The 25,332-nt window shown below is 34.4% G+C and overlaps 1 protein-coding gene across 4 annotated transcripts in view; it reads right to left on the bottom strand.

Moving 5' to 3' along the window:
• The window catches only part of LOC143244785 (metal-response element-binding transcription factor 2-like), a 75,984-nt gene extending 72,101 nt beyond the window's left edge, over positions 1 to 3,883 (bottom strand). For 2 of the 4 annotated variants that reach the window (XM_076490104.1, XM_076490101.1), the window contains exon 1: positions 3,766 to 3,883. Coding sequence is in view for 1 of the 4 variants with exons in the window: in XM_076490101.1 (XP_076346216.1) it covers positions 3,766 to 3,768 (3 nt within the window). In the remaining 3 variants the exon portion in view is untranslated. Of the gene's footprint in view, positions 1 to 3,412; positions 3,534 to 3,765 lie in introns of those variants that run through there. The other 2 variants (XM_076490102.1, XM_076490103.1) reach the window with 2 other exon arrangements.
• Between the last annotated feature and the right edge of the window lie 21,449 nt (positions 3,884 to 25,332).

Here is a 25,332-nt window from a genome sequence, read left to right as displayed (position 1 = left end):
CTTATTGGTTCCCAGGACAGAAAAGCCCTTTGAGTTTTTATTGATTGATATATTTATGCATTGTTCCAGAGTATTTGCTCTGGAATTATGCTTGTTACACCTTTAAAAATACACTGCTGGCCAAAATCTTAAGGCCAATGAACATGAAAAAAAAATATGCATTTTGTGTTGTTAGATTCAACCACTTATTTGAGTAGAACTTCAAATGATGAAAATAAGAAATAGTCGAGTTGCAAAAGCAAGGTCTCTCTCAACGTGCATCGCTGGTGAGATTTCGCGTAGTAAAACCAGATTAAGGCCCTTACAGATGCAGAATGCAGCTCAAGAACAATAAGACAGCATCTATGAGAGAAAGGTCTTAAAAACCGTAAACATCTTCAAAAGCCACGCCTCCTTCCACACCACGAAACAGCTTGGTTAAACTTTGCTGAGAAGCACCAAACATGGGACGTAGAAATGTGGAAGAAGGTTTTGTTCTCTGATGAGACAATTTAACCTGGATGGTCCAGATGGCTTCCAACACTACTGGCACGATAAGGATATCCCACCAGTAACATTTTCTACACGACACAGTGGAGGAAGTTCCATCATGATCTGGGGTGCTTTCTCCTTCCATGGACAATGGAGCTTTAGGTTATACAGGGGTGCCAAACAGCAGCTAGCTACATTGACATGTTGGAGAGAGCATCCTTATTGACTGAAGGTCCTCGCTTGTGTGGAAATGACTGGATCTTTCAGCAGGGTAATGCTGCAATCCACAATGCCTTCAAAACAAAGGACCTTTTCATGGCAAATAACGTGATTCTTTTGGACCATACAGCGTGTTCGCCCGAACTGAACCCCATTGAAAATGTTTGGGGGTGGATGGCAAGGGAAGTCTATAGAAATGGAAGTCAATTCCAAAAAATACATGATCTTCATGAAGCCATCTTCACCACTTGGAATAACAGTCCAGCCAGCCTACTGCAAATGCTTATATCAACCATGCCAAAGGGAATGTTTGCATTTATTTGCAATGACAGCTATGCAACTCACTACTGAGACCTCTTGTTGGGCATTTCCAACCCTGTTTAGGACTTCTTTTTGGTATGGTCTTAAAGTTTTGACTAGCTAGTATTTAGGCTAATTTCATAGTATTCACATTTTCTCCATTAAATGCTGAAAAAGTTTTTATTTTCCATTTTCTTATTTTAATCTTTCAAAGCTCTACTCAAATAAGTGTTTGAATCAAACAATGCAAAATGCATATTTTTTCTTTATGTTCATTGGCCTTAAGATTTTGACCAGCAATGTACATCAGTTAGTGCTCATCCATATCATCTCACTCACATCCAAATTGTGTAACCAACAGTTCACCTCTAACCAGTTGTACCAGTTTGCCCACATTATACTGCATTCTTATAAACTAAATACATAGAGATGTCTTTAAAAATTTCAAGGATAATTTAAGTTTGTGTATCTATTATATTTCTCAGGATAAGGTCAAATCTTCTTCAGTGAAATCTAAAAACCAATAAAAAATTTAGAAATTACCCATTGCATAATCTTTTATAACTCCTTCTCCTTCATCATCCCTCACAGGTCTAATTCTCAATTTAACATTATACTTATATTTAAATGTATTTACAGAAATTCTTCTTTTAATTTCAATATTATGTATTTATTTTTAAATGCTTTTTTTGGTTTTATAACATCTTTTCTGAATAATTGTCTCAGTCTTCTTCAGTCCTCCAAGTTTTTCATTTTACTTGTTAACATTCTTTTTGAATTTGTAATGCTTATCCTAATTTTATTCCCACTACTTTTAGTAAGCCACCCTTATCTGTTAGTTGCAACTTTCCTTTTTTAATTCTCTTAAAAATAGTTCTCTTGAATACTTAACTTTAACCTCCCACATCTATCAAGCATTTTTATCTAACTCACTATTCTAAATGATCAGAATTTATCCTTGTCTCACTCCCTGAAAATTAGCCTTCTAAGGTGTGAAACCAATATCTTATTATTCTTGGTCTCCACGAGTAATTAAACATAATACTTAATTGTACAACTAGTATCCAGATGACCCTCACTTCTACCATATTTGCAACATATACACCAGAAGTTAATTATAAGTTTAAAATATCATCCTTCCTAGAAGATTCCACAATAATTAAAAAAAATAACTTGACAAAAAACCTTCCATCCAATATGCATAAAATAAAAATCCCCACAGTCTCATTAGCTGCAGCTTTTTTATTTCATTATTAATTCCATCAATCTGATATTATAAATTCCAATTAAAACTAAAAGACTTTTGCTTCCTCTATCTGGTAACATAGATATCTATGATTTATATTTCTTATCATCTTTAATATCCTCAATTTAATGGACTGAAGTTCATGCCTCACATGGAATGCTACTTCTCCTCCCTTTTTAAAATATTTTCTCTATTTAAAAGCCTATAGTTTTTATTCCAAATAAATTTCTATTATCAGAACAAACTAAATAACCACATCTTACCGATACCCATAACATCACAATTCCATATTCCAACAAGACTCATAAATTTTGTTCCTGCTGTTTCTAACATCAGAAAGATAACAAGCCTTTTTCAGTTTGAAACACTAAACTTTGTGCACAATCTGTACACTTCAACAAATGTTTAAGTAATTTTTGCTCTTACTTTAGCCTTAAGAGTGCTTATTTCAATTTATCATTTATTATGTCACATTCAACACATAACTACCTTGATTACAAACTTCAAATGAGTAGTAAAATAAGTTCACTTAGTTTAATCAATTATATTTCTATCAGAACTGTGGTTGTAAGCTGTAACACATAATGGTTTATATATATATATATATAAGTTGTTTGATACTGCACGTACAATAAGCTTACAATTAATGTTTTAAGGAATAAGCTATGCTGCATCAAACAATTTACTGTCTTGTGAATGACTTGTTATTTTAAAGTGATGCATTCACCACCTTAGACTTTTCATGTTTAACGTGTTTCACCAGTATCCAATACTGTTTTAATACTACTTAGTAGTAATTGTGATAGCATACAAGTTTTATAAAACTATATTTAAGTAATACTAATAGTTACATAGGCTTAAAATTCATAGACAAAAACAGTGAAAAGTTTTCTATTAGATGAGGCTTGGAACAATTATTAATGATAATATATTTGATTATACAAATAAATATAAATAATGCAATTAGCAAACACCTACTCATAAGGCCACATTCTAATACTTTTATTACCACCCAGTACTCAGTAGTGATACTACTAGTGATAAAAGTTCAAGTAGGAGTAGCAACACAAGTTAATAATAGCAGAATCAACGAATTTGAAATTTATGCAAATCTTTAAAGTTTCTGAATAATTAGTAAGGATTAAGCAGATATTTAGGAGAACAAGTGATACATACTTTTAGTAATGAAGGAAGAAAATATTTTCCTTAAAACGATGTACGCTTCTTATACCTCATTCAATGGTAGTCTACATGGCATAAAATTCTGTTACAAATTCCTTCACTACATGTTATACATTTGCCCGTAATTTTAAAATAAACGAGATTACCGGGCAACTTACCCGCCATATTCTAGCCAATCGGAAAGCACCATTTAGTAACCAACCGCAAAATACTCGTGAGAGCAACTAGAAAAACTCGTGAGAAAACAAAGCAACACGGCACTTTTAAAAATAAATACAAAGTATTTTTAATACAGAAATAAAAGAAAAATATAAAATATGAGTAAATATTTCAATAATTACACTTACCATGTGTATTTCAAGAAAAAGGTTGAAAACTCATCAAGGAAATATAGAACAACATATTCAACGCTCGATTTCCAGCCATCTTGGAAGACGCGTCAATAAGTTTCATAACGTGTCGCTAGACGACAAATATTTTGCAAAATGTTTACTTCATTCGGATGCGACTACGACAATACTGCAAATTACTTAATATTTTTATTTTCGGACTTGAAAAATCAAAATATTTGTTTAAAATTTACTGCTATAATTATTTTTCATACGAGAATATAGAATTAACTTATAAAATGATTATTATTGATTTTATCATGTCAAAATATTTTTTGTTTGAATCCAGATTTACTGAGCTGTGAAAGAGAATTAGGACAAAAGAACATTTTGTCATTCTTTCCAGTTTATTGGATTAATTCTTCCATGCCATTATAGAATGTAAATTTCAACACTTTCGTAATGCTCCATTGGTTCCTATTGACAAATGAATGAGCCAGGATAAGATTACTTATCGTTATTTAGAATACCTATATTCTCGTACCAAGGGCATGCCATAAGGGTTCTGCTTGAATGAACATACTGATCAGATATAGGGTCTGAAATAATTGCTCTGGTACTCCATGCAGTGTCTTAACTATGTAGAAAGAAGCTAGGAAGGAGCTAACATATGATACCGACAGAAAAAAATCAATTTAATAGCATTGTTATGAACTTCGCGCAAAGCTACACAAGGGATATCTGCGTTAGCTGTCCCTAATTTAGCATTGTAAGACTAGAGAGAAGGGCGCTAGTCATCACCACTCACCACCAACTCTTGCACTACTTTTTACCAACGAATAGTGGGATTGACCGTCACAGTATAATGCCCCCACGAATGAATGGGCGAGCATGTTTGGTGTGACGAGGATTTGAATCCGCGACTTTCAAATTACGAGTCGAACCCCTTAACCAACCTGGCCATGCCGGGCCCAATTTAATGGCATTCCACAAGTAAACCTTAATAAAAAGCAGTGTTTAGCACTATATATTAAGTTTTGTTCTCATGCCACGGCCCAAAAACGTATAGAATTGTCAGTAGAGAGAGAGATCGCATAAAAGCTTTATGTAATCCTGGTAGGACTCTCTGAAAAATTGCTGCAGACTTAAAATGTTCCTCAAACACTTTCAAATACACACTAGATCATGAGACCGAAACAAGTAAGTTTTAAAATAGGAAAGAAAAAACAGAGCACTTAAACTCAATGAAATTGATCTTTTTCTTTTATGCGGTCAACGGGACAGAAGGAAGACTGCTACTCATCTCAGACATGAGATAAAGGACCATATGCCAAATGGACAGAAAAGTGTCCAGATCTACAATGTGAAGAAGATTCTAAGAGAATAGAATATTTGATCATGAAGCAGTTTACAATCCTTTACACCGATCTCTAAATATTGTCAAGAAACTGAAAGTTGCTTTAAAAAATTGCAAAAGCTGGACTGTTGGTGACTAGAAAAGGGTGTCATAGACAGATGAGTCCAAGTGTAGAATAATTGGCTCAGACCGTAGGTTGTACGTGCAATGGAAAAAGGTGAAAGATACTTTCCTCAATGCATAACACCTGCTATGAAGAATGTGAGAGGCAGTGAATGGTTTGAGAATGGTTTTATGCTTATACAACAGGAAGGATTTGCAAAATAGATGGAATAATGGATAAGTGAAAGTAGCATCAGAGTGTACCCAATGGTTTGCTCATCATTGGTAAAGAATTTTACTACTAAGAAGATAGTGACCTCAAATACTCACTTAAGCCAAAATTATTTAGTTAAGAAAGAAACTGACTGAGTTATTCAAATGTTACAATGGCTCCAATCTTAACCCAATTTGAGCAGATTTGGAAATTGAAAGATCAAAAACTTTGCAATTCAAAAGTTACTTCCAAAGAAATTCTATGAGTGTATGTTAGAAATATTTGGAGTAAAATCCCAAAGGAAACTTTAATTAACTAAATATGTTGTAACAATGCCTGAAAGACTGTTTGCAGTTATTATAGCAAAACGGGGACACACAAAATATTAATTAACTGTTTGCTGGACTCAAGCACTTTCACACAGTTAGAGTTATATTAAATATGAAGATTAATAAAATTTTAATATTTCTCCTGTGATGTACCTTCCATGATTTTTTAAAAAATTAGTCTGAAATATAATTTTTCAATTTGTCCTAACACTTTTGTACATTAATGTATATAAACTAACTGCTAAATGTAATTGTAAATTTATAAATATTCAGTCACCTCAGTACTGTTCTATACTTGAATCCAGGATATATACTGAACAGAGAGAGTGCAGCTAGCCAGGAACACCTATTACCACAAGGAGATTATTTGGCTTTGAAACAAAAATAGAGCATTGATTGCTACTTATAATGAGCCCCAAGCTGAAAGTCCGGAGTACGTACAGCAATATTCATGGAACCTTCGATGATGACTGACACATATAGAGCAAATGTTTGGTGGAACAGTAAATGTGCAAATACAGTTTCATTTTAGGTGTCTTTTTTGTCCTCAGTGCTACATCGGTATGTTTGAAGAAGCATACCACTAGAAACCAGTTTTCGATACCCGTGGTGGCCAGAGCACAGATATCTTATTATGTAGCTTTGTGCTTAATTCCAAAACAAACTTTTTTGTTTTCATTATTCTTCATATTCAGAACATACTAAACAGACTCTTCGAGCATCCTACTGTAACAACAGAAGCTATGTGCTGTATGTGACATATTATATGAGGTTTACAAGTTGAAAACCTAAAATATCATTTACTTTCTAGCAGAACCTCCCTAAAACAATCGTTAGTAATTCACTAATTGTTATTATCTCTGAAATTACTTTGTCATTTCAGAGGTTTCTAAAATAATGTTGAATATTTTAAATAAGTGCTTTATTTAAACTGTAAAATATATTAAAGGTTTAATTTATTTTAAATCAACTTCACTATTACACACCCTTTAGAGGCTTTTATGTAGTAAATTTGGTTATAATAACTTAACACTTTTGTACTAACAGTGCTTATCAAGGATATGAGATCAGTAATAGTAGTTATTTTATAATTAAAAATATTAGTACAGAATATACGCACAGCGAAACCGTTTAGTGGCATTATAGCTAAAGTGGTGAATACACTGGCCACTAAATCAATACTGTATTACTTTTTACAGCTGCAAAGGCCAGAAAGTGTTGATATGTAAAAAACGTTTAATTTATTAATTTCATGAGCTCACCTCTTGACCTTTGTTCAGTAATCATACGCCTGTCAGTTGTAAATGTTGTATTCACAGAAATTATGTGTTCCCTCTAATAAGACCAACATTATTAATATAATACAATATCGTTCATTTATATTTTATAAAATATAACAATATTTAATTGCTTTTGTGGCAATGTGTTGTATTTTTTAACGAGATAAAGTTATTATTATCAGGAGAACGTGTTAAATGCTGTGTTTCACCCATCCACTGGGACGATTGGACCTTCGTTTCAATGTCATAACCATAAACCCATGATTCATCACCTGTTATGATCCTTGACAAGAAGTTTTCATCTTCTTCTGAACGATCAAGCAGTTCCTGACAAACCTGGACGCGATGGGCTTTTTGTTCGTCTGTCATCAGGCGTGGCACAAATTTCGCAGCAACGCGGTACATCTTCAATTTTTCGGTCAAAATCTCGTAACAAGATCCAACTGATATCCCACACTCTTCAGCAAGCTCCCTGACAGTCAGACGTCGATTTGCCCGCACCAGGGTGTTGATTTTGTCGACGTGTGGGTCGTCAGTTGACGTGGAAGGACGTCCAGGACGCTCATCATCTTCAATGGACTGTCGACCATCCTTAAAACGTTCATGCCACTTGAAACATGCCGTACGCTTCATAGCAACATCACCATAAACCGTGTTAAGCATAGCAAAAGTTTCAGTCGCAGATTCTCCAAGTTTAACACAAAATTTAACAGCAAGTCGTTGCTCCTTCAGGTCATTCATTCTGAAATCCGCCAAACAAAAAAATCGCACTTCACTTAAAACCGCGTAGCTAATACACAAATGAAGATATCTGCAATCGGGAAATGGCGTCGTAATCAGCTGATCTGTACGAACTTAGCGACACCAAGCGGATTCCTCTGGAGCCAACTGGAGCCGCGCAATTCAAACAGTCCGCGTATGTTTTGAACAGACCTCGTAGTAGATACTTTTAATAGCATCATATTCTTGTAAGTTCTGTGATCTCCCAACAAAAGGTATGACACGGAAGAAAAGACGTATCTATACTCTTATATAGAATTAGTTTGTAAAGAGTGTTGATATAAATTCACATAGAAACTATGTCAAACATTAATTAATATGATTAAACTTAGTGTTTTAGATTTATCTGTAGAGATTGGTGGCCAATGACATTCTTATTACAATAAAGTTAACAGTATTCCTACCGTATAGCATATTATTATAGATACGACTTTATCAGTTAAATTTAAGATGAAAATTATGATTTACAAAATTATAAGGTGTGAGTGTTCAACTTTGTATTTTAAGAATGTTTTAGAACAATTGCTCTAAACTGAGGTCTAGAATAGCAATTCAAAATAGTATATAGAACACATAGAGAATATATACTCTATATAAGCATTCACGTTAGTGCATGTAATTATGTTACCGTGAGCGAAATTCAGAAAGAAAAAACATCTCAGTTTATTTTCAGTCAACTTGTGTATACAGTTTTGTATTACTGTGAGTTTAACCATAAAGAGCATATAGTAGCGATTTTTAAAGTGAAAGTTTGTTTGTTTGTTTGTTTTTTGAATTTCGCGCAAATCTACTCGAGGGCTATCTGCGTTAGCCGTCCCTCATTTAGCAGTGTAAGACTAGAGCGGAGGCAGCTAGTCATCACCACCCACCGCCAACTCTTGGGCTACTATTTTACCAACGAATAGTGGGATTGACCGTCACATTATAAGGCCCCCACGGCTGAAAAGGCGAGCATGTTTGGTGCAACCGGGATTTGAACTCGCGACCCTCGGATTACGAGTCGAACGCCTTAACACACTTGGCCATGCCGGGCCCTAAAGTGAAAGTATCATAGCTTTTATTATAATAATAGAGATAGAAGATAATGATTTTTCTTCTAAAGGATGTCCTAAAGTAATTGAACTTACCTGTATATAGACTTCGACGAAAATGAGACAATTATTTACAACTTTGAATACAACTGTGGTAACCAATAGAGTAACGAATTTTTGTACATACGTTTGATTTGTTTTTAAATATATTATTTTAAAACAAGTGGACTTTATGTTATTTGTTTATTCTTAAAATTATCGCCAACAACTCACAAGCGCCAACTAAAACACTTGAGAAAACAAAATATAAAAGTTCTAGTTTTTATATCTTAAACACCAATGTAATTATGATAAAAATTTACGAAATTAGTGAAGTTCATCGCAGATTACAATGTTGATAATATAATCAAATGTTGAGACACGTTCAGATATTCTGCACTGAGTTCGTCAACATCTTTTGCAGAATCTTCTGTTTACAAAACCTTGGTAACACAACCCGCTTATAGAACACAGGTTATTTAACTATCCATTTATAGAAACACCACACATCCTGGTAGTGCTAGCCTTAGTACCACAATTTGCCAAGTAAAACCATCCGTTTGTAAGACCTTAGTAACATAATACATCTACTAACTCCACGTAAAACGCATAGAATATAGTAAATAAATATAAATAAAAACTATAACAATAAGCTGAGAGAAACTGTGTAGGAATAAAAAGAGGTTATGAAGGTAACTGGCTATGTGATTATTGTAAAAAGGGTTCAATGGATATATGTGAAATATCATAGAAATATAATTGCTAGTTTTACTTTACTCAATGTTATAATATAAATCAATTTACAAATAAGCGTACTTATTTGAAATAAATTTAGCGTATTATAATGTCAACTGATATATCTGTAGATACGTGAAATGTCTATCCATTTTTGATTATATACGAATATCAACAATTGTGTGATTACTTTTACATTTGAATGGAAAAGCCTCATAGACTGGTTGTGTTTCTTAACAAGCTATACAAATAAAACACTTCTTTAAGGATTTAAGGAAAAATTTTCATTCCATCGAAAACTTATTTTAATATTTTTAACCTACACGACCATGCACAGTTTCTGACTTTTCTTTCATCGTTTTTTCGGGTTCCAAAATTTTGCAGTATTAAGGCAACAAATGAATGATAACAGAGGACTAGATTATATTATACCAGTATGTATTGTACCGCGATCAGATTAACTAGCTTGTAATTACCTAGAAATATATGATCTTATTACAAATGAATATATTAACATCTCTGAAATAATGTGGTATATGTTGCCTTTTGTTTTCATTCCATGTATCATAAAAGGAAGAACCTTAAGCAGTGTTACAGACATGTTGTTATAGAAACAACACACCCGTGGTGGGCAAAGCATAGCCCATTGTGTAGCTTTGTGCTTAATTCAAAACAACAACAACAACAACCTTTTATAATTTATATTATGTATCGACAAGGATGAATTTCAAGTGGTGTTATGGACAAGTTATTATACATACAATATATATATTTACTTTATAATGTTATGTTTCCCTGAAGAGAGGCTATTATCAAGGTATCTTCGACTGCGTGAAAGGAACTGTACTTTATGAACGCAAAATATATATTTTTACTTTATAAAATAGCTATGTGTTTCTTTGATGAGAGTTTATATTTTTTAACCTTCAATAAAGTCGGACTTTGAATATCAAATGGTAAAGTTTAGTAAGTCGTTTTGATTATACTGAATACATAATATTGTGAAGAAATCTTAGTCGATATTAAATAAATAATAGAATATGTTGAAAACTGGCATTTGTCTGTAATATTACTTACATACACCTGAGCTTGATATTAAGTATTTATTAAACATTTTAAAGAAAGTAACTCAACTGTTTATACGTTTCAGTGTTAACAGTTGTTAATATGTAACACTATTTCGTGCACATGTTAGAAGTTTATTTTCCTGTTACCTGAGGCAACATGTCTTTACTGCATTTTATGTTATTCACGATTGTTACAGATATAAGTTTCGTGTCCTTTTCTACCTTAAAGTATTTCGTCAGGTTTGTCTTAAGTATAGTTCACATGGTAAAACAGTAGTAAATTATTGGTAGAGTTGCGGAAGGAAGTTGTCTTTTAGTAGCGATTTCCTGTTCCGTTCTGACAGGTATTCCAGTTTTTAGTGCATCCCGTTCTACACATTTAGGAGAGTAACATTAATGTAAAGGAAGGATATTTTTCGTACCACTTGACCAGTTTTTGTACACAATCTCTGATTCAGTATGCATGTGGAGCTTTTCAAATAAATTCATATTTTGAACGTAGTCGAACGTTACATTGATTTTTTTGTTTTTGTTGTTGTTTAAGGATGTATTTTGTGTGTGTTTTCTTATAGCAAAGCCACATCTGGCTATCTGCTGAGTCCAGCGAGTGAAATCGAGCCCCTGATTTTAGCATTGTAAATCCGAAGATTTACCGCTGTATCAGTGGGTGACAGTACGTATTCTCGGGTCTCTTTTGCACTGTCTGGCATTTATTGTATGCGTACTGGTGTCAATAGCGCTGCAACGCACTTATAATGCCTATTCAAAGCCGAAATGTTATGACTTCTGCAAAAGGCATTCACTAAGTTGGAGGCACATACTCATAAAAGGCTGTTGTACTGATCAAAGCTTTGACCAATAATTATTTATTTGATGGTTCTTGATGACGAGATACATTTTTATTTGATGTTTCATCACATGACTCATCAACGTGGTCATTGCGAGAAATATGTACATGTCAGTAACATACACATCTTGCCAACATGGGATACAAGAATATGTAAACAAATCTTTTTGACCCACACAAAACTCAAAATACTTGGCTATCCTAGGCACATTATGATCTATTAAAGCGCCGTCGAAAAAAGTCTGGAAATATTTAACTTCTGTGCTGTTTGTTTTTAGTCTAATCTTCCCGAAATCAGAGAGAAGTTGCTTCCACCTGACCAAAGGCAGAGTGCGTTTCCGGTGGTACCCGCTTCTCTATCCCTCACTCTCACTGTTACCTTGTTTTTGACATGCTTATGGAAATACAACTTTATTTTCTCACATGATTTTCTTCATAACTATCTCACGAAAATATATTTTACGATTCACCTCTAATTTCACCTAACACTTCCTGAATTTTAATCGGGGTCAGTGCTTCTTCTATGTTTATTTCAGGCAAATGGAGGGTGTCAACGACAATTCATGACAGGTATTTCGATTTTAAATCAGAGGTGGTCAGAATCTTTTATTTTCCTTTGCCATACTCACGAGATTAAGGTTTATTTCATGACGTGAATTATAACAAATTTTGAACTAATGGCTAAGGCTCTGAATAGCTTGTTACACTTTAGTGGGACTGTAGGAAGGTTTTGTTTGTTTGAATTTCGCACAAAGCTACTCGAGGGCTATCTGTGCTAGCCGTCCCTAATTTAGTAGTGTAAGACTAGAGGGAAGGCAGTTAGTCATCATCACCCACCGCCAACTCTTGGGCTACTCTTTTAACAACGAAAAGTGGGATGGACCGTCACATTATAACACCCCCACGGCTGGGAGGGGGAGCATGTTTGGCGCGACTCAGGCGCGAACCCGCGACCCTCAGATTACGAAGCGCACGCCTTAACGCGCTAGGCCATGCCAGGCCCCCTGTAGGAAGGTGTTAATACATAATTGTTGAGTGAGTAGCTTGGCGAGAGCATGTAATAAGCATGACTAATAAAGTGAAATGAAAGCCTCAAGCGTTCGGGAAAGTAAAGTTTGTATGTATGTCTGTTTTTGAATTTTGCGCAAAGCTACACAAGGGCTATCCGTGCTATCCGTCCCTAATTTAGCAGTGTAAGACTAAATTGGCAACTAGTCATCACCACCCACTACCAACTCTTTGACTATCCTTTTACTGCTCCCAAGGCTGAAAATGCGAGCATGTTTAGTGTGAGAGGGATTTGAATTCGCCGCGATCCTCAAGTTACTAATCGAGCGCCCTAACCATGCCAGGATTTGGGAAAGCTTTGAGTCTTGAGCTGAAAACAAAACATGGCTGTGAAGGAGAAAACTGGATGGCAGAAAAAAGTTGACATAGACAATGATGTAGTCGAAAACTTTGAACAAAGCATTAAGTTGCAATGTTAATCGTATTCTGTAAACAAAATAGAACAAAATTTATCAATAAACTAAGGCATTTCTGAATAACTTCAAATTTCTTTAGAACGATATCTATATATACTTGTGTAGTAAGTCTGTTTTTTGTTAATACGAGTATATTACTTTACTGGTTTTGCTCCGAGTCTCACACTAATTTTTAATTCTAATTCTCTTCTTTCATTATTTTTTTAGGGCTGATATTAAAGGATCCAACTACCAAGTGTATAATTTTGCTATGGGGGAAATGGGAGTATTATGAGAAACCCCCTTTTCACGGCCGAAAAAAATTCACGATTTGAGACTGGTGAAGTTGGAAGGAAGAAAAGCACAAGGTTATTACACATTAGGCGTAACTTAACACCTTGAAAACGGCTAAAATGATGAGAAGTCGAAGGAAAATCTGGAAAAATAAGGTAGTTGTCTTCTTCGGGGAATGCGTCTTTTATGGCGATATAATGATAGGAGCGCTAAATCAGAAAATTTCGATTGAACTCGGCAACGTTTATGCACTGATGGGGTGATTGAAACTGTCTGAGTGAAGAGCGAAGGAATATTCGAAAGTCGTGAATGGATTGTTCTTCTGTGTGGACTCGCCTTGTTTTCTTGGAGATGCTTGTTTGTTTTTTGAATTTTGCACAAAGCTACTCGAGGGCTATATGTTCTAGCCGTCCCTAATTTAGCAGTGTAAGACTAGAGGGAAGGCAGCTAGTCATCACCACCCACCGCCAACTCTTGGGTTATTCTTTTACCAACGAATAATGGGATTGACCGTCACATTATAACGCCCCTACGGCTGAAAGGGCGAGCATGTTTGGTGCGACCGGGATTCGAACCCGCGACCCTCGGATTACGAATCGAACACCTTAACACATTTGGCCATGTCGGGCCACTTTGGAAAGGAAATAAAGTTTTATTCTTGTGTTTTACTACAAATTAAAGGCGCAGGAGCTTTACACTTAATTTTGTTTTGAAATAACTACTTTTACCATGTTTTAAAAAAACATGGGATTGTCTTTAATGATTTACTGATGAGCTGGAGGTTGAAAACATTGTAGAAGTCTAAGTGCGTTGTCTTGGTTTTCTTGTCTAAAATAGAAGAGAAAAGTAAAAAAAAAAAAAAAACATATGAGTGCTGCTGTGGCTGTAGAAGCTGTTAGTGTCTTGAGACAGGGAGAAGATTGGATGGTAGTTCGAAAATTGACACTGAATGGAATAGCCGAGTGAATATTTTCATGTGAAACCGACTGGTCAAGGCTCCTAAAAAACAACAGAGAAAAGTTGTGAATTAGATCTGGGTAGATCACAGATAACTCGAGTTCTTGAATTCCGTGAAGAACACAGATAGGTTAGGTGTTCAGGAGTGAAGGTTTAAATAAAAATGGATCTTGTCTTCGTAGATTTAATGGCAGCGTTAGGCTTGTGTTTCCTTGGTTGAGAAAGATGTTTTTTGATATACAGTTAATGTGGACTTTGTGGGTTGTCTTCCCACGGGAAGAACTGTCACTTTATTTCCGAGTGTAAAAAAAGACGTCTTCATGATTAAGCGAGGAATTTAGGTTAGCTGAGAGTTGTAGATTTTTCTCCGCTATTTATATGAAAAGAGGTAACATCACTGGTACAAAGAGATTTCAGTTTGGAATTCAAACGGTGGCGGGAAGAACTAAAACATCACAACATGTGGTTTGGTTTGAATTTTGCGCAAGCCTAAATAGGTTAGCTGTGCTTAATTTAGCACCCACCGGCAACTCTTGGACTACTCTTTTAGATTATAATACTCTTGGCTAAAAAGGCGAACATGTTTAATGGAACTGGAATACGAACCCGAGTCCTTCAGATTGGAAGTCAAGCGCCCTAGCTTTCATATGATGTAAGAAGTACTAAAAAGATTCATAATTACGATAGAATAACTGTAGTTACTAATTTTGTCTTAATAATCTCACTGTTGATAACAATTCCAATAATGAAAATTATTGTTACAAGTGAGATTATTGAGAAAAAATTATGTATTAACATTTTTCACTTTCGACTAAATAAAGGCCTTCAGATTAGTTAGAGCCAACGTTTTGTCCACACTAATTTTCGTAAAGAACAAATTAAGAACATTGTGTGGCAAAATTTTATGATAATTATAAATGTTCTAATATGTTAAATTTTTCGAATGATGAAAATATCCAGAGGTTTCTAGTAGTAGAATACTGAAATATAATTTATAATAAAAAAAATACAAAATATTTGTGAAACATTCACGAATCGTGCACAGCTACCAAGAGCTGAGTAAGACATAAGGAGTACCAAAATGGTATTCTTTGATAGATTGTTTAGGCAGAGTATTCATGATAAAACTTAGTCGCATGGAGGGCAACTACCTGTTGCAGAAACACAAAAGTAGAAGTCGATGTTTCGAAAGCCTTCCACTTTTCGTCTGCATCCTATCTATTCATATAAGTTTCACTTTAGTTGGTGGTGTATTTATAATTTGCTTTAATAGTAAAATTCCACATTTAAATCCGTATTACAATGAGTAGGTTAATTGAAACTGGTAGGTGCACTACAAATAAAAAATAACAATTCATGCCACAAAGCAAGACTAATTCTGAATATGTATGTTTAATTACTAACGTCTTAGAATGGTCTACTTACACCCTAAAATTAAGCGTTACTGAACATTCCCGGAATCATTTGGTGGAAGTATTTTGAAAGTTTAGATCACTCTTTTCTAGTTATAGTAAAGTAATCAAGTTTCTAAAATAGGAACGAAGGCCATCTATATCATATGCGTGTGTGTGTTTTTTTCTTAGAGCAAAGTCACATCGGGTTATTTGCTGAGCCCATCGAAGGGAATCAAACCATGATTTTAGCGTTGTAAGTCCGTAGACTTACCGCTGTACTAGTGGGGTGCCCATCTATACCATACAACTAGTTGAAAGTAGTTGAAAACATGTGATCATATCTTTCATCGTTTAGTATATGTCCTGATATTTTTGGCATTCCATCATACCTCACACTGACTAATATGTGCCCTCATCTTTTTGGCATATGGTCGTAACTCCGATCAGCAATCTGCGAAGTAAAAACGCTATAAACCGGGTTTCAATGCTCGACGTGAGCAGAGCACAGGTAGTCCATTGTGTAGCTTTGTGCTTAATTTCAAATAACTCTGATCAATTTGTGTGTTCTGATATGTTTTGCAGCTGGTCATGATATAGATCAATTTCTACATGTATAAGACTATGTAAGCATGACATGACCGTTATATTGGTTCAATTTCACTACAAATTTAGTGATAACTATGTAAGTGTCAGCTTAAACTGCAAGGGTGAGAATTCACTGAATGTAGCTTTCTTTCGCTGAATCAAATTAGTATTGAAGTAACTGGACTTTACAGGGATTTTGCTACAATGTTCTGTCTCTATGTAAAAGTAAACCTATATAAGTACTGAGAGAAAGCAAAGCCAAGTACAAAGCAGTCATGGGGAATTTCAATGCCAAAATAAGAATTAATGGAGACAACAAACTGTTTCAAAGTCTAGGAAAATGTGGAATAAATAATATATATATGCATATATGTATATATATATATATATATATAGAGAGAGAGAGAGAAAGATTTATTGAGTTCGCAGAAAAAGAACAGATAAAAAAGGAAATACTTTGTTTGAGAAACAAAAAAAAAAAAAAAAAGATATTGGGCCTGCCAAAGCCCAGGTGAGAGCACAAAATATCAAATCGACTCTATACTGGTGAACAAAAATGAAATCACAGAAAACTGTTAAGTCATGACCAAGGCAGACATAGAAAGTGATAACAGAATTCTGAGAACAAGAATTAAGATAAATGAAAGATTGATGAGACTTTAAAACATACGACAGAATAAAGCTCTCAAGATCAATATTAATCATCTAAATGAAAATATAAGAGATTCTGAGTTAAATATAAGTAATAAGTTTGGTGTTTTGGAAAAAGACCAAGATTTTGATAACTTTTCTGAAAAACTAAATGAGATTTTAATACAAAAATAGAAAAACCAACAGGTTTTTAAAACACACTTTTAACAAAGATGAGGAGTATGAGCTTATAAAGAAACAAGATGACAGAAGAAAGAAATTAAGACAAATAGAGAGGAAGACCACACAAGAAAATGTTGAATATGCTGAATTAAAAAAGATAGAAAGAAAGAAAAGAAGAAGAGAGCAAGGAAAGAAGAGACTAAAAAGATCATAAAAGCTGGTAGAGGACCTAAGAATATTAATAGAAAGGCTGTAAGAGGAAAATATGCTTAATCATCATAAATGATACAACAGAAATAGTTTAAATGTGTAGATTTTTCTATCAATTTGCAAGTAAATTTGTCAGACATACTTTAATTTCTGACTTCCCTAACTTATGAAGTTTGGCCTACCAGTAAACCTATTCTGCAGCAAACGTTATGGAAAAAAAAATCTCTATTGAGAATTTAAGTGAAACTAATGCAAAATTTAAATATAAATATAAATTTGATTGAAACTAAAGAAGATGTAACAAGGAATTATAACAACAAGACTGACTAAATTATGAAATAAATAAAAAATATGCACAAAAATTGTAATAACAAAAGTTAAGACGTACGAAATGATACCAATGAAATGGAAGAGAATATAGTTGGCTGTAACAAATTTACTATTACGTGTTTATTTTAATATTCGTTTCAGTTGAATATATATTTAGAAATGCATGAAACTTGTATTGTTAAGTGTGTATTGCAAAGATCCTGCCTGTTCTGTAAATTTGTAGAAGATTCTCGAGTGTAAGAATTTCCAATGTACTAGGTGTGCATGTTGTACTAGTGATGACAGTATTGTTACCGAGTGAGCTTTCCTTAAAGATTATAAATCAACTCGCAGAGAAACAGTTTAATACTATTGTTAGTATGCTATAAAACTCGAAAGCTATAAATGTGATAAACGCTTATTAATCGGAAAACTACGGAACGTTTATAGATTTCGAACATTACAAGCCATTTAACTTCAGTGGATGAGCATCGACGTTATTCTTTCTAGAAGACATTAGATATTGTCGTCGGAGGAAAACTTACATGTGCTTCAAGCCAGCCAGCCGTCAGGTTTTTGTTTGTTTGTTTGTTTTGGAATTTCGCACAAAGCTACTCGAGGGTTATCTGTGCTAGCCGTCCCTAATTTAGCAGTGTAAGACTAGAGGGAAGGCAGCTAGTCATCACCACCCACCGCCAACTCTTGGGCTACTCTTTTACCAACGAATAGTGGGATTGACCGTCACATTATACGCCCCCACGGCTGGGAGGGCGAGCATGTTTAGCGCGACGCGGGCACAAACCCGCGACCCTCGGATAACGAGTCGCACGCCTTACGCGCTTGGCCATGCCAGGCCCCAGCCGTCAGGAGAAGTGTACCTGTGTATCAACATAGAATTAAATTGCTCTCTGTGAACATCGATAAAAGATTCAGTTCCAGATCAGATAGAAAACTCGGTATTGTTTGTAAGATCGTAAAACTCTTGTGTATAAACCATTATTTGTGATAATTATTTCTAACAACTTTTAATATAAATTGATTGCTGTTTGTATATTGAATTATATTTGTGTTAAGACAGACAATTATGTGTATCAAGCATATTAGCAAATATCATAAATTTGATACGTCGTGATATTCAATTAACTTCTGAATTAAAATTAAAATTTCCGAATATTTGATATCTTAAGACGTAACGTGCGTAAGATAATGACGTGGAGATTCGTCCGAGATAAATTATAATAGGGAACATGGCATAATGAAACATTCCAAGAACGAGTTGGTAAATAGAAAGACCAAAGTAGCCACACTATTTTCTTCATCCACTCAAGAACAGTAGCCTACTACACCATTTACAATAAGGTATAAAATGGCCAAATCTATTTGATCTACACCTATTACAATTACTAATTTATTATATGTGACTGTAATCCCCCCCCCTTAACTACTCCAGCTATGAAATTTCAAGTTTAGTTTGACAACATCGCTCAATCTAAAAAACCAACGGAATATGACTGATAGGTGGCATGGAAAACATTTCATCTCAGTTCGAAATAGGATACAGAGTGAAAGAGTGAATAGTAAACAACAAGGTATTAATCTTGCTTCTTATTTAAGAGACGAGTTATGACACCATTAAGTAACCTCATTGTTGAGAGCAGAACAACTGTCAAGCACAGATAGCTGCTTTGTTCAGCAGATTCGGAGTGACACAACAGAAGAAAGCATGCAAAACCAAAGTTCTTGAACAAAGTACGAAGGAACAAAGAGACTTGATATGAGATTTGAAAAGGTTTACCAAAACATTTTAACCGTAAACTTCATCTACATAAAAAAATTAATTGGCACATTTACAATTTATAGATGCCATAGCAAACGACGATGTAAGATTAACCTCTCAACTTCACGATGGAACTTGAATCCATTAAAGTCACAAATACACATTAAAAGCAGCTGTTTAACCATCACTTACCTCAAGCAGTTGGAAAATGCAATGGAAATTAGGGTTACCTGATCGGTTGATCGTGAAATCATCGGTAGCTTTAAATAATAAAGAACTCTCAACAGATTAGATTACAATATTCATCACTAATTTTTTGATATTATAAAGTTTTTAATCATCATGATGCAAAAACAAATAAGAATGAACTGAAAACTCTTAAGATTTATTTGTTTGCGATCGATAAAAACTTTATAAGCTTGCACTGATCTCTTCCAAGCATAAATGTTGTATATACAAGACCATTTAATGTAAGTGTTATTATTTTTTATTTTTGTTTCTTTGTTTTGAAGTTAAGCACGAAGCTAAAAAATTAGCTATCAGTGCTCTGCCTACTACAAGTATCAAAACACAATTTATAGCGTTATAAGACCAAAGACTTGAGGGCATTATTTATTTTATTTTGTGACTTAATATTTAATAGTTGTTTTTTTTTTTTTAAATTTGGAGTGTTACAGATGGATTGTTTTAAAAGTGATAGTTGTAACAAATTTTGTTACATAACTCTATAAGTCGTACGTTGTGTTTATTACTTAGGGTTTACTAATATTGCTGACTTCACATTGACCCGGCATGACCGGATGATTAGGACGCTCGACTCGCAGATTCAAATCCACGTCACACCAAACAAGCTCGTCCTTTCAGCCATAGGGGCTTTATAATGTGTTGATCAATTCAACTATTCCTTGGTTAAAGAAGAGGCCAAGATGTTGGTGACGCGTGTTGTTGACCAGCTGCCTTCCCTCTAGTCTCACACTGCTAGATTAGGGGAAGCTAACGCAGATAGCCCCCGTATAGCATTGCGCGAAATTCAAAACAAACAAACAGATGCCGTGTTACTGGAATAGTAAATTATATAAATAATATTAGAACAAAAGTTTGGCGAAGAACAAACTATTCTAGGAGTTTAACTGGTAAAAACAGTGGAGCTACGGCAGACAACATCATAAAAATATATAAAACATACATTAGACCCGTCATTGACTATGCAGCTCCTACATGGATAAATGTAAACAAAAAAAAAAACTTATTCAAACAAAACTACAAACAATACAAAATACACTACTCAAAACAGCTTATAAAGCGCCCAGAACAACATCATCTGAATTTATGCATAAATACGCACACATGGAAACAATAGCAGATAGACTTCTACATAGTACAATAAACTATTTTGACAAAAAGTGGAGAAACAATGATCTAGAGAGCGAACTTGACAGGTATTGTTTACGTGATGATGATAGACCTAAACAAGTTTCCCCAGTGAATATATATTTTCTAAATAAATAAAATAAAATAAAAAAATAAAAGGCCACCTAATAACTAGACTCCACATTGGATTAGGAATTAATTACAAAACTTCGAAGGTTTTTTTTGTGCAAACGTTTTCTAGTTAATACCTAACTGATGAAAGTGCAAATAATCTATGGAACTACAAGAGAAATGTTTTATTTGCACCAAGTGTGTGTATAGATTGTGCATGGACATTGCCCTGAAAGGGGCCTGAGTAAGTGCGGTTACTCTGGCTCTCGTGTACCATATATAAATACGGTTGACAGTTGTAAAACCAAAATTTGAAGGAAGGAGGAAGAGGTTACCGAAACTTGACCCTCCTGGGTAGATAAACATCAATACCCAAATACGCATACAGAGAGAGAGAGTTACTGGAATCTTTGGTATTTTCCTCGTTAGTACTGTAACCTTACAACACCGCTTGCGTAATTTTCAGACCACTGCAAGTGCAGTTTAGTAAGTACATTAGTCAGCGAAAGAAAACGTGAAATTATCTGTCGTGTGTGTGATTAGCGGTAATGGGCGATATTTTAAAGTGCGTTTCACATTAATAGAGATAAGGGAAATAATTTGTCTTGTACTATAGGGTAGCATAAATGAATTATTCACTGATACTATTGTAATAAGAGTAGAGAAGAATAGTTCGACTTCTCAGTTAGTAACTGTATCAGTCAAAATGGACTTTTGACAAGAAAAGAGAACTATTTGGAGTTTGAAATACAGTTGTGGTATCCAGTAGCTAAAGAATTATTGTACATAATTTGATTTGTCTTTCTATGAGTACCACCACGTAGTATAAAATGTCTGTGGACTTACTACGCAAAAAAACATTTTGATACCTGTGGTGGACAGAGTCCAGACAGCTTACTGTGAAACTTTGTGGCTAATTACAAACAAACAGTTCAATGCTTCTAGAAGTGATACTTCACCTACCCATGCTATCTAATTGCAACATTATTACCATGTTAAATATAACTTTTCAAGCATTGAACATAACCTATATTTGGAAGATGTTGTAAAACATTCTAATCTACTGTATGTTTTGTACATCTGGCGAAGAAAACTTTGTATATCTGAAAGTTTTAAGCCACATTCTGTGTATAGCTTGTCTATTGGAGAGAGGTTCGAATGTTCGTCTCTGCTTTTCTTGATGCTACACATTCTTGTATGAAATATTTAAGTGACATTCACGACTTGAAATACTAAAATATACAGTAATAATGGATACAAAGTGTTTAATGACTTAATATATCCATGGTACACATTTGTTCAACATACTTATCTAGTACTTCCATTTATGGTATTAAGGTATAGTTTGGGTGCTCATATTGATAAGGTAACATATTATTCTGTTTAAGATAAATACTGTTATTTGCGTTATTAATTTAAACGCGCCTGTGCCTAATATATTTTTGTTTAATGTTAATGTTTGGTGCAATAGAATAAGCCCTTATTCATTATTTGCGCAGGAGAGCATATATAACTCTTAGACGTTATTGTTCTATGTTTTGCCTTTTGTAGAAAGTTGTAATTTATCTATATTTCAGAGTTAAATATTAATTTTTAACGCCTTTTAAAAACAGAGGAAGCATTTTTAGATATCTATTTAAGAAGGCTCAAATGCTTATTTTAAGTCTTGATATCAATTTATACCTTTCTTTAAGGCTTGTAGTAAATTTTTTGTTTCAGTAGATTAAAATTATAAGTGACGAGAACCTTAATTGTTTTACAATTAATAATGTTCATCAGTTTATCCATAGTTTTTATAATATAATAACAAACCTTCATAAACTCTTTTCAAAATAAACACGTGAAATGCTTTCGACATTACTTGAGATATATGATAAAATGACAGTCCTAGGACTTTGTTAGATTTGTTTTCACGCCTAATAACACAGAAAAATTGAAGCGTGTTGCTGGGAAAATAAAATTACATTGAATGTTTTTTATTACATATGATGTTAAACTAGGGTTCAAATACATTACATAACATCTCTTTCACCTTTTCAAACATATACCTGACTTTTTTGTTGGTGAACTTATTTATAATACGATAAACACCACTAATATAAATCATTTACAATACAGTTTTTCATGCTTTGCATAATGGCTAACTGATAGTAAGTTATGCCAATTCATTAAATGAAACGTTGTAGTAAAATATTATCTAACAGGTCTTATATAAACAGAACCTATTTATCTCACACTATTTTCATACAAAAATTTATTCATTATGAGTATATAATAACTTATCTGGCATTTGTTGGCAAATTTATAACGAACACTTCGAAGTTATGTTCATATGAGTAGTCTCATAATGTGGATGCCGATCAAAATCAATGGTACTCGAAAGCTTTTCCGGTGACTTCATTTAGGAAACTTTCTAACTTTGGAAAGGATTGTTTGTTTTGTTTGTTCTTTAATTTCGCACAAAGCTACTCGAGGGCTATCTGCACTAGCCGTCCCTAATTTAGTAGTGTAATACTAGAGGGAAGGCAGCTAGTCATCACCACCCACCGCCAACTCTTGGGCTACTCTTTTACCAACGAATAATGGGATTGACCGTCACATTATAACGCCCCTACGGCTGAAAGGGCGAGCATGTTTGGTGCGACCGGGATTCGAACCCGCGACCCTCGGATTACGAATCGAACACCTTAACACATTTGGCCATGTCGGGCCACTTTGGAAAGGAAATAAAGTTTTATTCTTGTGTTTTACTATAAATTAAAGGCGCAGGAGCTTTACACTTAATTTTGTTTTGAAATAACTACTTTTACCATGTTTTAAAAAAAACAAATTTTCACAAAAACGTCCACAAATTTGTTAAAATATTTAATGCCATACTACTGGTGTGGAAATATGCACTTCAGAACGGCTGGTATGGGTATTAACACTTTTATTGATAAGCAGAGAACAATGTTTAAACCTTCCTTGGTCATCTCCAGAAAGGTCGAAACGTTGTTTTCTGCTTATCAATAAAAGTGTTAATATCCATACTAGCCGTTCTGAGATATATTTTTTTTACTTCAAGTAGGCTTCTCGTCATCAAGAATTGTATATCATCAGCAGAGCCCAACGCTTTCTGAGATGTGTTAATATTTGCCTCTATGAACTTGTTTTTGCCTTTGTACGAGTTATTGTTGCTGGGTAAGAAGGTTCATTGGGACAGTTGTGTGTTATTTCGATTTCTTGAGTGACCCATCATTAATATTTGTTTCTTGTTTTATTTTGGTAGTTTAAATATTAAGGATGGCTGGATTGGTCTGGAATTAAAGGAGAAAGAAAATGTGCGATACTTAACTATCCCATATGTTAGCTTTCCATTAGTTAATATGTAAATTTTTTGAAATTTCTGTATTTCCTTTCAGTTCAGTTTGAATGCTGAAGTAAGCAGCTTGACCTTCACTTTCGCTTATGCTCATGGTACATGAATTCACTAATTGACAATTAGCTCTGTTTCTTAAAGGGAAAAAAAATGATAGCTTGTGATGTTTTGAAATAGATGATTGTCTTTTCTGTGAACCAAGGGCTGCCACACTCTTACGCTCAAAATGGAATGTAAAAAGTAAAGTGCACAAGGTGTAGTCACATACAAACTTATCTTTGTTGATGGTACTGTATTATATATGTAAAGCCACGTTTGTTCCCGCGAAAGATGGGCCTGGCATGGCCAAGCGCGTAAAGCGTGCGACTCGTAATCTGAGGGTCGCAGGTTTGCGCCCGCGTCGCGCTAAACATGCTCGCCCTCCCAGCCGTGGGGGCGTATAAAGTGACGGTCAACCCCACTATTCGTTGGTAAAAGAGTAGCCCAAGAGTTGGCGGTGGGTGGTGATGACTAGCTGCCTTCCTTCTAGTCTTACACTGTAAAATTAGGGACGGCTAGCACAGATAGCCCTCGAGTAGCTTTGTGCGAAATTCTAAAACAAACAAACAATCCCGCGAAAGAAACCTTTTGGCCTTCGCTTTTAAATTTTAAGTCTCACCTTCATGTGAATTGGGATTGTTGTAAAATTTAACCTTCAATAAGGCCAGGATTGGGTTTTACTTAAAGTTGTAATTTTAGGTGGATGCTGTAGAAAGTAATACAAAAATAATAATTATCACACAGTCTCTTTTTACATACATATATTTTGCTGTCTGTGATGTAAGTACTCCTAGTTAACAGGGTCAATCCCATCCAAACTTTGTGGGATGATAGTTTTCTGTTGTTTATCCTTTATTATCTTTGACATAAGTTGACGCTAATTAATTTATAGATGACGCTACGTCCTTGCGCAAACAGATAGTGCGCTAGCAGTCTTTATATAGAAGAACGCAATGAAAAAAAATGGCCACCACTATTGCAATAATACTTAAACATAATGTATACGTTTTAAATAAATTGCGTGAAAGATTTGATTTTTGTGTTATTTATCATGATATCTACCCTCACATTTATTAAAGTTCATAACCTGGACAAATGACGGATGCTTCCTCTTGTTTATTTA

The sequence above is a fragment of the Tachypleus tridentatus genome, chromosome 2, assembly GCF_004210375.1.
Source record: "Tachypleus tridentatus isolate NWPU-2018 chromosome 2, ASM421037v1, whole genome shotgun sequence".
NCBI lineage: Eukaryota > Metazoa > Arthropoda > Merostomata > Xiphosura > Limulidae > Tachypleus > Tachypleus tridentatus.
The sequence above is the reverse complement of the archived record's forward strand: the minus strand, read 5'-3'. Positions and strand labels throughout refer to the sequence as shown.